Source organism: Solanum dulcamara, chromosome 5 (assembly GCF_947179165.1).
Source record: "Solanum dulcamara chromosome 5, daSolDulc1.2, whole genome shotgun sequence".
Classification (NCBI taxonomy): Eukaryota; Viridiplantae; Streptophyta; class Magnoliopsida; order Solanales; family Solanaceae; genus Solanum; species Solanum dulcamara.
The window spans coordinates 4166323-4182310 of record NC_077241.1 but is presented as its reverse complement, the minus strand read 5'-3'; the positions used below and the strand labels follow the sequence as shown (position 1 = coordinate 4182310).

General features: G+C 30.7%; 1 protein-coding gene across 1 annotated transcript; it reads right to left on the bottom strand.

Moving 5' to 3' along the window:
* Positions 1 to 6031: 6031 nt before the first annotated feature.
* Positions 6032 to 7429, bottom strand: LOC129890343 (premnaspirodiene oxygenase-like). Its single transcript, XM_055965907.1, has 2 exons — positions 6946 to 7429; positions 6032 to 6780 (listed from the first exon to the last, which is right to left on the bottom strand). The coding sequence occupies exons 1-2, from the start codon at positions 7393 to 7395 to the stop codon at positions 6217 to 6219; spliced, it is 1014 nt and encodes a 337-aa protein (XP_055821882.1). The 5' UTR covers positions 7396 to 7429; the 3' UTR covers positions 6032 to 6216.
* Positions 7430 to 15988: the final 8559 nt, after the last annotated feature.

The following is a 15988-nucleotide window of genomic DNA, read 5'->3' as shown; positions in this document are numbered from 1 at the left end:
TGTCTTTACCTTCCTGCCATTTTACATACTCTACATTCCACGCACTGACGTCATTCGACCTGCATCGTTTTATGATGCAGATACAGGTGTTAGAGATCCTCAACAGGTGCATCGTTGAAGATCATTATTTTTTCAGCTATTTGGTAAGTCCTTCTTATATTCGGAGGAACTCTTTATCCTTTAATTATTGTTGAGTATTACATTTCTTTTAAGGTAGCGATGAACATGTCATTGGCACCATCTAAGGGTATTAGAGGCTTCATAGACAGAGTTTAATGATGTAATTGGAGTAGTTCTCCTTTGAAACTACTTTTTCTAAAAAAAACTTCTTCTTTCATTAGATGTTGTTACTGGAGAGCCCATATAAGTATACTTATTAAGTCTTCTGCTGATGAAAAAATGAGTAATGAGACCAAGTGGTTCTCTCGGAAGCCAGAGATGGTTTCTGAGTGCCGGCCACGCCTAGGGTACCCTCTCGGGGCGTGACAGTAATGAACTTGGACTTTAAGATTTTTGAACTTAGAATATTTTTTTGGTTTGTATAAATTGTGAAGTTTAGACTTTAGAACTAATTAGAACTTAGATACTTGAATTTTAGGATACTTGAATATAATGTAGAACTTGACCTTAGAACTTGAATTTTGAACTTGAACTTGAAATTTTATTTACTTTAGAAATCTTGTTGAATTGTAGTACTTATGAAAATATTAAGCTAATTAGAGTTGGACCATATTCAAAGTTATGAACTTAAACTTTAGGAATTTTGGAAGTGGAACTTTGAAATTTTTTGGTTTGTATATATTTGAACTCTTTAAACTTTAGAAGTAACTAGAACTTAGAAGTTCATGTGGTTATTAACTTGAACTTTAGATACTTGAATTTTAGAAATTCGGAACTTTATAATTTATTTTAGTTTGGATAAATTTTGAACTTTTAGACTTTAAAACTAATTAATTAGAACTTTATGCTGTCATGAACTTGAACTTTAATTAGATACTTGAATACTCCTATTTTAGAACTTTAAATTGTATATACTTGAAACTTGTAATTTTGTTCTTATTTAACTTAGAACACCTGACTTGAATTAATTAGACTAAAATTATTTATAATTTGAACTTAATTATAAGTTGAATTAGTTATAATTTGAACTTAATTATTATATGAATTAATTAATTACAACAACAACCCAGTGAAATCCCACAACATGGGGTCTGGGGAGAGTAGAATGTACGCAGACCTTACTCCTACCAAGGTAGGACAGCTGTTTCCCGGAGACTCTCGGCTCAGTAAAAGCATAAATGCATAAAAAAATGTTAGATAAGAAATTATAAGTTGTGTTGACACCCAATTTTGACCCTCCACAAACATATATTGGTTATCGAGCTTCTTCAATTTCAAATAATTTTAAAATAATTTGCTTGCAAAATCCAAAATATTTTAAACCTATTTTGACAATTTTATATTTTTTGAACAAAATATATATAATTACTACCTTTACGATTATTCGAAAATTATCTTAAAAAATATTTCTTTTAAACTAAAAATTATGTTAGTTATGTTAGTTTAATTAATAGATTTATATTTTATCAATTAATTTAAATTTAGGTTAATTATTTTACTTTATCGAAATTAAGAAGTTTGTTAATTAATTGATATTAATTCGTCTTATTAAAGTTTTAGCCGAATTCACCAATTAAATCAATTTGGGTATCTCCTAAACTTAAATAGGTGAAATCTGCAATCTGTTTGGCCCAAGTTTTGAGTCCAAATTTTCAACATAAGTTGGCTCAAATCTAATTAATTGGCCCAAATATCGTTGGCCCAATTCTTACTTCTATTTCCTATACACATAACTCAACTCATTATATGATATTCATCTCATACGTACATCTATACGAAAATACGTATACACAAACAACCTTTCAATTCCCAACATACACATGACAACACCAACTTACTACAATACATATATTATACTTATACAATACCAACCCTACCCCCTTTTCTCTTTTTCCTTTTCCACCGCCCAATCCCACCTAAACCACCTTTTCTTTAAATTCTCAAACATCATTATTCTTCTATCTTCATCTTTTTCCTTTTCTTTTTATCTTTTTCCTTTTTCACCCCACCAAATCCATCATTATTCAAAAACAACATTATTACTCTTACCAACCTCACTTTTTTTTGAAATCCCTTCATCTTCTTTATAAAAAAGAAAAGAGATGAACAAAAAAAGGATTTTTCATCAAAAACACACACACAAAAAAAGAAAACATTCATCTACTAACAATCAACATTCAAGAAGAGAAAGGGAGAAAAGATTTTTCACCAAAAAAAAGAGAACTAATCTACATTCATCAATATTCAAAAAAATATATATACAAGAAGAACAAAAAAAAAGGGAGCAAGAACATAATACTACAAAAAAAATGAATTCACAAAAAAAATTAGTCTCGGATTTTGATTCTTCTTTGTTTTAGTTCTTTCTCTCATTTTTCGGTGGGTTCAAGGAATTTATCGCCCTCAAATTCGTCGTCTCAATCACTGTCTGAAAATAGGTAAAAAATCATTTTTCGGGTTTATTTTATTTGATGCATAATAATTACTTCGCGTCTTGTATTTAGTTTATTTACTATCTTATTTTTTTAATTAGCATGTGTTAGAGTTAATTGGATTAATGATAGAAATTTCTTGTCTTGTTTATAGTTTGGTGATATTTTTATCAAATATGTGAAAACTCTTAGTTTGGTTCATTATTTTTTTCAAGTAGTTTTTTTTGATGATATAGATTTTTACGTTTTCAATTTTTTTCCTTTATCATCATCTAGATAATAAATATATGCTTAAGTTACTTGTTAGTTAGAACTTTCATGGCTTAATTGATTTAAATCTTGTTTTAAAAATTGGTTTAGTGTAATATATAGGTTAATTCCATGTTCTTTTGTTATTTGAATATATTTCTATATATTGTTTTTGTTTTCTACATGTATGCATGTTGTTAGCCATTATGTTATCTTATTATGCTTATATGTGACCCTTTTAAGTGTTATGTATATGTACATATGTGTGTTTTTATATTTTATTCTTATGCCTCAAGTATCCACCATATCAAGATGAATTTAGTAGTAATTGGATCATGAGTTGTGTTGTCTCTATTTTATTTACTGTGAAATTATAATGTATGTATGTTTTTTGTTAATATACAATAGTTCATATTCGTATTATTAAATGTTATGCATGAATGAGTCTTACTATAACACATGATTAATTAGAATTAATGAGATTTTTTGTCCTTAGATGCAAGTTTCATAATGGTTTTCTTTAGATCCTAGTGATTGCATTTAAAATGAGATGTTTAAGTATTTTTTATTCAATTAATAAGAATCATATCACAATTGCTTTCTCTCTATTCATTTACTAATTTTATCCTCTTTGTTTATTGTATGAACCATCATCCGAGTCCAATATGGACTTCCTCTATTATTTGCATTTCGACGTTGAGCCACGGAGGCCCAAATACCCTCTTTTTCGAGTCATCCTCTTCAAAACAAAAAATAGAAAGGAATATTGATTTATAGGTTGCTAGAGCTGAAAATAGGCTGTACACTGTGTATATACAGTCCGATAGACATGAAAATAGTGTTGTATACACTGATATACAATATATATACATCCGTGATATACAGTAAAATTAGGCCTAAAGCCCAAAACGCAGGTGACCCAATAACTTAGCCCAGACGTACAGAAACTAAGTGTTGGGCCAAATTTTTATTCTTTATTCATTTATATTTAATTTGGGTTGTAATAATTTATTTATTTACGTTTATTCATATTTGCATAGAAGTTGATTTAGTTTGGTTTAACTTAATCGAACTCCCCTAAAGAAAAACCATTTTTGTGTTAATTTACTCCAAAAATGACTTTGTCCAAATATTTTCCTTTTAGTTAGACATTTCAACAAAAAAGTGAGATTTTCTTCCAAATTATCTTAAAGTTTTTTTTGTAGTTGATGTTCTTTCAAATCAATTGAGTTTAAAGTGTCTTTTCTCTAAATTAATATTTTACTAAATAGCTCAAGTGATTTTTCTCATTTAATCAAAGTCGTAATCGCCTTTAATTTAGTTAAAATATATTAGATCTACCACTTCTCTTTAAACATATTTAAAATTTATTTACTTAGTCATTTAATATAGTATATTTTCTTGATAAATTATCTCAAATATTTTAAGTTGATTTACTGCTCAAATAAATATATTTATCTTTACTCCTTATAAGTAATTTTGCCAAAGTTAGTCAAATACTTTTCAAATCGTCGGATAACCGCACGTTAGCGGCCATTTTGAGTGCTAACACCTTCTCAAAGTGGAAATTTGAACCCTTACCAATTTTCTCTAATTTTTAAGGCTAAAATCTGTTAAGGTCTTTTAAATTAAGTTTTCTTAATTTCTTTAAAAAATTAAGTGACGACTCTTCTTTTTCTAAAATTAATATTTCTCTATAAAGTTGAAATTAATTTTAAACTTCGTCTATTTTTCGACATAACAGAAATGGCGACTCTGCTGGGGAGTAATTAGGTTCTAACCATTAGATTTGACTAACCTATTTGACTAACTATTCGGGAATGTAATAATTAGTAATTCATTTTCTTTATTTGCGCCTTAAATGTTTAAATTATAATTTTCTTTCTTTATTTGCGCCTTATATGTTTAAAATTACAATTATTGAATTGTCATCACATGCATTAATTCCGCCAAATGGCAAATAGTTTGCATTAGGATTAAGGACGGTTACGTAGTCACCTGCGGCTGTTCCTTCAGAAAATAATCATTACTTCTTGAATTAATAAACGGGTAGTTGGTTCGTGGTCATCCAACACCATTTATTATATTCAACCCGCAGTTTGTCCGACTCGGGTATCCGGTCTCTTTTCAAAGCCCACTCTAGTCCATCTAGCATAGAGCGAAACCAAATCCTAATTTAGTGCATTTGCCTAAGATGACCCAATATCCAAGAAGTATTGGACCCATTAGAAATACCACCTTGAGTCCAAAACGCCCCCGGCCTAAATGGACGATCATACCTATGTGTTTAAATTTGAAGGTTGTATACGCCATTTGACAAACATTGTCCCTCGGGGTTGGAAGTTTGTTTTATTAGCTTCTTAAAAAAAACACTTCATAAAAAAATGAATGTTTTTATAAAAAAAATACAATGAATAATATTTCATTATTAAGAAATAATGAACATTACATTGATTTATTAATTACAATGAATAAATGATGGATATTATAATGAATTAATATAAAATAATATTTTAATAAATCATACATTGTACTTTATGTATATGAATTTATTTATTATATTAATTCAATAAATATAATGCATAAATTAGTAAGATACAATAATTTTAATGTAATCAAAATTAACTTTCATTAAATCCCAAAAATACTCTTTAAATTAATAAATATTAATTTATTAATTAAATAATATTTATATAAATAATAATATTTAATAGTCCCAACAATATTAATTTAGAGAGGTTTACCGTTAACTGTTGGTCATATTGTTGATAAGGATGGACTTTTTATTCTCATATGAACAAAGGTTAGGGTAAATCCCTCTCTTCACAATTAAAAAAATAAGAAATTGATGAAGAACAAAACTTTGTATCTAAATAGCAAAAATTTTATGTTATTCCCATTTAGCAACGGATTAAAGAAAGATTATAAGAAAATTTAATTAGCTAAAAGCTTTTTAGCGTTGAATTAGCTAGGTATTATCGATATATTTGATAGTTAATTCCATATTTTCTTGTAGTTCTCGTAACACCAATTTTTTGCTAATATATGCAAGAATAAAGATCGCACCCACATCCAGGATAATCGTTCTTTTGGCCAAAATAAAATAATTTAAAATTTTGACTCTCAAAAATGACATAGATTGAAAAAGAGAAAATAATAACTATAGACAACAAATTAAACGCAAGTTACATAAAACAAAGAAATTACATGCATACACGATCCTTACTGTAGGATAAAACTATGTACAACTTATTACATATTATCAATTAAAACAATACCTGATAAAAATAATTTGACTCTCAAAATTCGAAAGATGTCACATAGATTGATGGCATTAGGAAATTTGTTAGGGTGTAGCAACCAAGTACAAGGTGTTTTTCCTAGTAGCAGCAGCACCAAAACTTTCAGTCATATCTCAATCTTCTGGATTCATACCATTAGGAAGTTTCCAATCAAAATGGTAGAGAAATCTAGCCAATGTAAGCTCACTACTTGCTGTAGCAAATAACATTCCTGGACAAACTCTTTTTCCAAATCCAAATCCCAAGAACTCCATAGGAACACTTGATGATCCTTTGATCATTTTCACATCATCAACGTCCTTATCGACATAATTGTTGAATCGATCAGGCATGAATTTGTCTGGATCGCGCCAATATTCAGGGTCTCTTCCCATTGCGTACAAATTCATTAAGACTATTGTTTTATTAGGAATAATGTACCCGTTTATCGCGATTTCCTCGGTTGATTCTCTCGGTACGGCTAAGGGACCAGGAGGATGAAGTCTTAGAGTTTCTTTAACAACCAATTTCAAGTATTTCAAATTTTGTACATCATTATGATCAACACTTTTTTTCCCTTTTAAAGTCTCTCTGACTTCAAATTGGGCTTTTTTCATCATTATTGGATTCTTTATTAATTCGGCCATGGCCCATTCCACTAAAAGTGATGTCGTATCCGTTCCACCGATAAACATATCCTGATAAATTTCATAAATGGTCATATAACTATCAGTCGATGATCTTTTTAAAAGAGAATTATTTTAAAAAAAACTTTGTTTTCATTGTAGAAATTCAAACAAAGTCACATAAGTTGAGATGGATGGAGTAACAAATAGGAAGAAAATATGCATATGTATACTTACCAAGACTGTAGCTTTGATGTTATCTCTTGTTATAGGGATTTGAAAATTGTGACTCTCCTTCTCTCTGAGCCTTAGAAGAAGGTGCAAAAGATCTTCCCCATCAACATTATTTTTTCGTATGCTTTCTTCGTGTTCGTGGACAATATCTTCTAGAAGGCAATCAATGAATTCATGATGCATTTTTAGTAACTTTTGATTTGATCCAATAAAGAATTTATCGAGAAACTTGAGGGAAGGGAACAAATCCGACATATTAAAAAGTCCCACGAGCGGTGTTATTTTTCTTAGCGTGGACATCAATGAATCCGAATCGTTACAAGTCGTTCCAACGGTAGCCTTACAAATAATAGCACAAGTGAGGGAGTTAAGACACTCGTACACATTAATTAAGGTACCTTCAATCGATGACTCCTTAATAGATTTCATTAAAAGCAAAATCTCCTCCTCCATAAGGGGATAATTTGAGTGAATTATTTTCGTGCTAAGGAGCTCTGACAAGCAAATTTTACACATTTGTTTCCAATAATCACCGTAGGGAGCAAAAGCAATGTCTCCACCATTGTATGCCACGGTCTTCGAGACAAGGAGCTCCGGCCTATGAGAAAGCGCGGCGTCACTTGTTTTCATCAATTCTTGAAGTATTTTATATGAAGATATGACAATGGTTGAATGTTCACCGAGTTTTAGGTGCATCAACGGTCCATACGGAATTTTAAAAACTAAATAATTTTTTTTTAATATTTAAGTTATATATGTACATATAAAACTTGTAATAGTAATATTATTAAATTAGCTAGTGTTGGTGTATATATTACACCAACAGCTAATATTTATAATACTAAAGTCATAAAATTAATTTTTGTAATAATAACTAAATTATGTATTCATTGCTTAGAAAAATATAAACATATGTTCAATATTCACGAATATTTATAATTTATTTAGTAAATTCAATTAGAATTTTCATAAAACAGTACAATTTATGGTCTAATTACCATTCATAGCAATTGTTCAAAATTTGTTGCTAGTTTGTATTACATGTATTTATTCAGTCTAATATTGTATCAACACATACTATACAGTGTAATAAAATGATCATATATTTACTATAGAAAAGCAAAAATCCAACTAGATTTTAGAGTATTTTGAGATGGCATTTTATTGCCCACTATTTCAAAAATAGATTTTTATTTTTAACTTATCAAGAAAAGAAAATAATTTTTTCCCATATTTTGTCCTTAGCATTAATTAGTTGTTCCCCAAGTTACTTTTCAGGACCTAAATACTAAATATCAATTAATATAGATATTATTATAAATTCTTTTACTAACATTATTTCTTGAAGAGAGTGTAAAGTCTAAAGTAGACCAGTAAAAGCGAACTAATAGAATATTTCTTACATGCAATTTTTCTAGTTCCCCTACAGATTATATCTAATTCACAAAGCATTAGGTGCTTTGAAAGAAAGAAAAGAAAAAAAAATGGTCATTTCAAATTATTTGATATTTTTAACCTTTGGAATAGAGATTTTTGGAGTGGTGTATGACTTATGTGAACAATTATTGAGTAATAAATTGGGCAATAATTGAAAGGTAATAATATAGTGATTATTGGATCACTGGGATTATGTGATGATGATTTGAAGGCTTGACCAATTAATGATAATTATTGGTGATGTTTGCTATTTTTTTCATGTTGATTGATTCTCCTAATGGGTAATGAGATTGTTGGGTGTTTGTCACAGCTACACATTAAGAAATAGCAAAAATTTTAGGCAGTGGATGTTATGTCCATTTTTTCCTTCCACTTTTTTCTTCTACTTTTTCCTTTCACTCATCTTTGTCTCTCAACTTTATTTTTCAATTTGTTTTAACGATTTTCTTCTTTGTACCGACTATAAATAGCCATCAGTATTGTACTATTGAATGGACACTAAAATTCTCTTAGCTCTCTCTCTTTCTCTCACTATTACTATTTCTCTTAATTTGCTAAGTTTAGTTTATTTTATAACGCGTTATCAACACGAGTCTCCATCACTTTGATTTATTTTAAAAAGGTAACAAAAAAATAAGAATTTTATTTTCTTAAAATGTCGAATATCTCTAAACTTGAATTTTTTACTCTTTATATATCTGAAAAAGGCTAGTCATCATGGGCACTAGATGCCGAAATACACCTAGAATCGATGAGTCTGACAGACACCATCAAAGATGACACTATGACATCTAGTCAAGACCCTGTCAAAGCCATGATATTTCTCTGCCATCACCTTGAAGAGGGGTTAAAATTACAGTACCTCACATTAAAAGACCCCATTAAACTGTGAAAGAATCTAAAAGAAAGATATGACCAACTGAAGTTGGTCATCCTTCCACAGGCACGTCGTGATTGGCTCAATCTGAGATTAATGAATTTAAAAAATATAACTGAATATAATTCTTCCTTGTGTAGAATTATAACACAGTTAAATTTATGCGGAGAAGAAATCATTGAGCAAGACAAACCTGAAAAAACATACTCCACATTTTCACCCGCGAATATGCTCCTGCAGCAACAATATCACGAAAAGGGTTTTAAAGAATATTCTGAATTACTTTCTCACCTTCTTATTGATGAACGTCATAACAAACTGTTGATGAAAAATCATGATAGTCGGTCTGGTGGTTCTTTGCCACTCCATGAATTGAATCTGAAAAACTATAACCAACGAGAAAGAGGTCATGGCCCCAGTCGTGGTCGTGGTCGAACAAGAAATTATAATAATGATGCTCGGCTGACACCAAGAAATGATCAACAATATAAAAAGAATAGTGAAAAACAAGAATTTATACTGAAGAAAAATTCAGAAAGTATATGTTATAGATGTGGAGGTATGGGACACTAGTCACGGATCTGCCGGTCATCAAAAGCTCTAGTTTAGCTATATCAGGCATCCTTGAAGAGGGCAAAAAATAATCTAGAGATAAAATTTATCTCTGAAGATAATATTAAGTATATGCATCTTGATGTAGCTGATTTCTTCAATTTGCCAAAAGAAAATATGAATATTGTAACCCTAATAATATTTAGGTAATTTTCTTTTCATTTATATGTAATAAATCGTATGTTTATATTTTCTATTTCATGTAAATAAATAAAATTTGTACAATGAGCCATGTTTTAATTATAATATTTACTTTATTTTTTTTGAAGAAAAATATGGATATGCCTCATATTTTGTTTGGATCAATGATCAATCACGAGGATATTTGTGTAATTAATAGTGGAACGACTCATGCTATTTTTAAAGACAAGAGATATTTTTTCTACTTAATTAGAAGAAAAACAAATGTTAGTACAATTTCTAGTAATTCAAAAATGATTGAAGGCTCCGAAAGAGCTACCATATTTCTTTCGAAGGGGACAAAGATTGTTATAGAAGATGCATTGTTCTCTTCTAAATCCCCAAGAAACTTGTTAAGTTTTAAAATCCGCATAAATGGATATCATGTTGAGACACTAAATGAAGTGAATATTGAATACTTTGGTATAACCAAGAGTGTCTCAGGCCAAAAATATATTTTAAAAAAATTATCAACTTTGTCGTCTAACCTATATTATGCAAAAATTAGTACAATTGAAGCACATTTGATCGTAAACCAGAAGTTTACTGATCTAAATACATTTGTGTTATGGTATGATCAAATAGGTCATCATGTATCAATAATGATGAGACAAATTTTTGAAAATTTAACTGGACATCTATTAAAAAACCTGAAGATTCTTACGAATGATGAATTTTCATGTGCTGCTTATTATCAAAGCAAATTAATTGTCAGACCATCAACCCTGAAGGTTGACATTAAATCTTCTAACTTTTTAGAGTGTATACATGGGGATATATGTGGATCTATTCATCTACCTAATGGATTGTTTAGATATTTTATGGTCCTAATAGATGCATCATCTAGATGGTCTCATGTGTGACTCTTATCATCTCGCAACCTGGCTTTTGCGAAGTTTTTAGCACAAATAATAAGATTAAGGGCGCAATTCCCAGATTATCCAATTAAAGCTATTCGCCTTGGTAATGCTGCAGAATTTACATTCCACGCTTTTGATGATTATTGCTTATCAATTGGGATAAAAATTGAATATTTTGTTGCTCATGTTCATACTCAAAATGGTCTTGCAGAGTAATTTATTAAACGCCTACAATTGATAGCAAAACATCTACTAATGAAAACAAAATTATCAATTACTGTTTGAGGTCATACTATCTTACATACAGTAGCACTTGTACTTCTCAGACTGACAAATTATAATAAATACTTTCCGTCATAATTAGTATTTGTTTATGAGCCAAATATAGCTCATCTACAAATTTTTGGTTGTGCAGTATACGTGCCATTAGCACCACCACAACGTACACAGATTGGCTCTTAACGAAGTTGAGCATATATGTTGGGTTTGACTTACCCTCCATAATTCACTATCTTAAACCATTGATAAGAGATTTATTTACTACTCGATTTACAGATTGTCAGTTTGATGAAACAACTTTTCTGTAATTAGGGAGAGAGAAAAAGGTACCCCAAAGAGAAATTGTGTGAAAAGTTTCATCATTATCTCATTTTGATCTACATACCCGCACATGTAAGCAAGAGGTCCAGAAGATCATCCACTTATAGAAAATAGCAAATCAAATGTCAGATGCATTTATTGATTTGAAACAAATAACTAAGTCACATATACCTGCAGTGAATATGCCTATCCGGATTGATGTCCTAAAAGGACCATCTACTAGTATCATAGCTTCTGAATCCCAAACACGCCTGAAGAAGGTCAAGATTTGAGTAATCCTGATATTCCTGAAGAAATCAGTGAACCTGAGACTCAAGTGAATGAAGAACTTTCAATAAGTTATACTGGTGATGAGATAAATTCAGATCGATCAAAAATTATGATGGATAATGTTTTTGCATATAATGTTGCACTTAACTTCATGCAAGATAGTGAGAGTATTGAGCCTAAATTCATCGAAGAATATCGACGTAAATGTGATTGGCTAGAATGGCAAAAGGCAATTCAATCAGAATTAGACTCACTTGCTAAACGTGAGATTTTTAGACCTGTATTCAAAACCCCTAAAGGTGTAAAACCAATTAGCTATAAATGGATTTTTGTGCGAAAACGAAATGAGAGCAATGTAATTGTAAGATACAAAGCACGCCTTGTTGCACAAAGATTCTCTAAAAGACCCAGAGTCAACTATGAAGAAATATATTCACATGTTATGGATGGAATAACCTTTCGATATCTCATCAGTTTAGTTGTACATAAAAATCTTGAAATACATCTAATGGATGTAGTTACAGCTTACCTTTATGGTTCACTTAATAATGAAATTTACTTGAAAATCCCAAAATGATTAAAATTACCTGAAGCATGTACTAAGTCTTGGGAGATGTACTCAATCAATTCCAAAGATCATTATATGGTCTGAAACAATCAAGGCGTATGTGGTATAATCGTCTTAGTGAGTATTTGATAAATGAAGGTTATATAAATGATGTCATTTTTATGTGATTTTATTAAGAAAATGAAATTAGAGTTTGTTATACTCGTCATTTATATTGATGACATAAATCTTATTGGAACCCCTGAAGAGGTCCAAAAGGCGATTGAATAGCTAAAGAAAGAATTTGAGATGAAAGACCTTGAAAAGACAACTTTGTCTGAGTCTGCAAATTGAACATTTAGCAGATGAGTTTTTTGTCCACCAATCTGCTAAACTGAGAAAATCTTAAAACGATTTTACACGGACAAAGCACATCCATTAAGTACTCCAATGGTTATTCGATCACTTGAAGTGGACAAAAATCGATTTCGACCTCTAGAAGAGAATGAAGAATTTTTTGGTCCTAAAGTACCATATCTCAGTGCTATTGGTGCATTTATGTATCTTGCTAACATAACCAGGCATGATATAACATTTTTTGTTAATTTGTTGGCAAGGTATAGTTCATCCCCAATGCGAACACATTGGAACAATATCAATCATATTTTGCGATACTTAAAGGGTACCATTAATATGAGTTTGTTTTATACTAATAAAGGTTGTGCAGACCTTATTGATTATGCAGATACATGTTATTTATCAGACCCACATAAAGTTCTATCTCAAACAGGCTATGTATTTACACACGGAGGAACTACTATATCATGACGATCTACAAAATAGTCTATTGTTGCTACTTCTTCAAATCATGCTGAAATAATAGCAATTCATGAAGCAAGTAGAGAATGTGTGTGGTTGAGATCGATAATGCAATTCATCAAAGAAAGATACGGCCTGAAAAATGATGTGAAAGTATGCACAGTTATATTCGAAAATAATGCAGCGTGCATAGCTCAATTAAAATGTGGCTTCATAAAAGGAGACAGAACGAAACATATTTCACCAAAATTATTCTTCACATATGATCTCCAGAAGAATGGTGATATTAATGTATAAAGTTCGTTCGAGTGATAATTTTGCAGATTTATTCACAAAGGCATTACCAACATCAACTTTTGAGAAACTAAGGTATACGATTGGAATGCGTCGTCTCCAAAATATCAAATAATTTTTTCATCAAGGGGAGTAACATACACGTTTTACTCTTAATGAGACAACACTCAAGGTGTATTACTAAATGTATGTACTTTTTTTCCTTCACTAGGCTTTTTCTCACTGTTTTTTTTCTAGTAAGGTTTTAACGAGGCACAACATATATGGGTGTTCAGGATAACTATGCATATTGTTTCTTGTAAAGTTTTTAATGAAGCACATTACACTTGGACATCCAAGAGGGAGTGTTGCACAAGTGGATGTCATGTCCACTTTTTTCTTCTACTTTTTCCTTCCACTCATCTTTGTTCCCCAACTTTATTCCCCAATTTTGTTTACGTTTTTCTCCTTTGTACTGGCTATAAATAGCCATAAGTGTTGTGCTATTGAATGCACACTAAAATTCTCTCAACTCTCTCTCTTTCTCTAACTATTGCTATTTCTCTAAATTTGTTAAATTTAGTTTATTTTATAACAATATGTATTATTACCTGAAAGTTATCTAATATTGGCTATTAGTGCAAATAATATATACAGTAGATATCAACTAAATGAGGCAACCAAAATAAGGCATCCCGTGAAATTTTTAGAACAAAAATAATTAGCCAAAAATTATAAACTATAAGCTCGTCTAAACATACTTTAAAACAGACGAGAGTTAAAAAATCGAAACTATTGATTTTGCGGTGTGGAGGGTGTTGGGGTGTTTTGGGGGGGGGGGGGGTGGAGGAGGAAAAGAATCCTTAAGTTTCAAGTATTATAGCTTGTTTTATAGCACAATTTATTTTAAAAAAATTCTTTTCAATGATCACTCAGATATCTATCACATAAATTACTGATAATGTTTTTGGCTGCTTGTAATATGTCATATTGTCCTCCATAGTTTAATAGAATCAAAAAGTGAAATCCTTTGTGGTCTCCTTTAACTTTTAAACATTTTTAATTTGATCATATTTATCATTTTATCCTTAATATATTTTCTAATTCCCAAAATACTTTGTGCAAACCAAATTTTTTTTAACTTCCTCTCAACTTCATATCCGTTATTCATCTTTTTTTCTCACAAAGATACTTTAAAAGTTACAATTTTTTATTTAAAAAAGAATATTTTTGTCATTTCACAAAAAAAATTGTTTATCAACTCTAGTTTATCAAACACATAAACTCCTTACTAATAATTTCGAACTTTTATTCAAAAAATACACAATTGTTTAATTATAAAGCTAATTTCACTACTTAAAAATGCTTATCACTTGTTACGACCCAACCCACCGGGCCGTGCGGACATCCACTATACATCCAAAGTAGAAGAACACTTAACCATTATAGGAAAATATTGCAAAAGTTAAATCAAGGACTTGAACAACCAAACCAAAATTTCTAAAGAAAACTATATTAAATCTAGCTTAAACAAGGTTATACAAAAAAACCCAAGGAGACTGATCTAGACCGGTACAAGAGCTGCTAAGAGTAGAAATAAAATAAAGATCAATTATCCAACTTCCACCAAGAGAAAGGAAAAATAGAAGTTGTTGGAGGATCGCCTTTGTCTTCATCTGGAGACATAATTGACCCTGCAACTAGACTATGTCAAGTGACATAGCAAGAGTAGTATCAGTACAAACAACATATACTGGTAGGCATCATCGTTCAATGTGATACCCACTGCATAATATATAAATAGAAAAGTAAGAGATATAATAATAATTAAACTTTATCATTGTATCCATCCTAACCCAACAAGTACACTCTTTACTCGCACTTTAAGGTGTTTCCCACTCTCAATTTCAGAGTTCCACTAAACTCAAGACTTGGGGGTTATGAACCCACCTTACTTCTGTTCATTCACTATAACAGTCCCCCATCTAACAACCTTATCCACTCAATGTTTTCACCCAACCATCACAACCACACTCAGAAACCTCAACTTCTAAGTATATAAATATAGAATACGATTATACTACATAGATCACATCCAGGCCTAACAAAGCCCATTCTTTTATCCACCAATAGGTTGTTTCAAGATCATCATTCCTTATAACTAACACCCATCAATTCAAGAGTTCACTTATAGGTCTTTAGCCCATGGCTCGCGTGCAACTACTTTATTTGTGCATGAAAATACAAATATCATCAAGCTTAACCCTATTCACCAATATCACACATGTTATAACCTCACATAAGAGTCCTCTCAAAGGACCTACAAAAAATCAATTTTGTGTCAGAACGTGACACCCGATCCACACATACTACAATCACAAATACGCTCAGTATTTACAACATTATATCATCAAGAACAGGCTCATCACAAATAAGCTAGCAAGTAATCAGATTAATTACCAGTAGTTCCATGCCATCCAGCATCTTGCACGAGACGTAGATCGGAAAATATGCTGTTTTATAAGAACTTGGTCCACTGGAAGCTCGTAGCACGCCCTCCCTCTGCAAAAA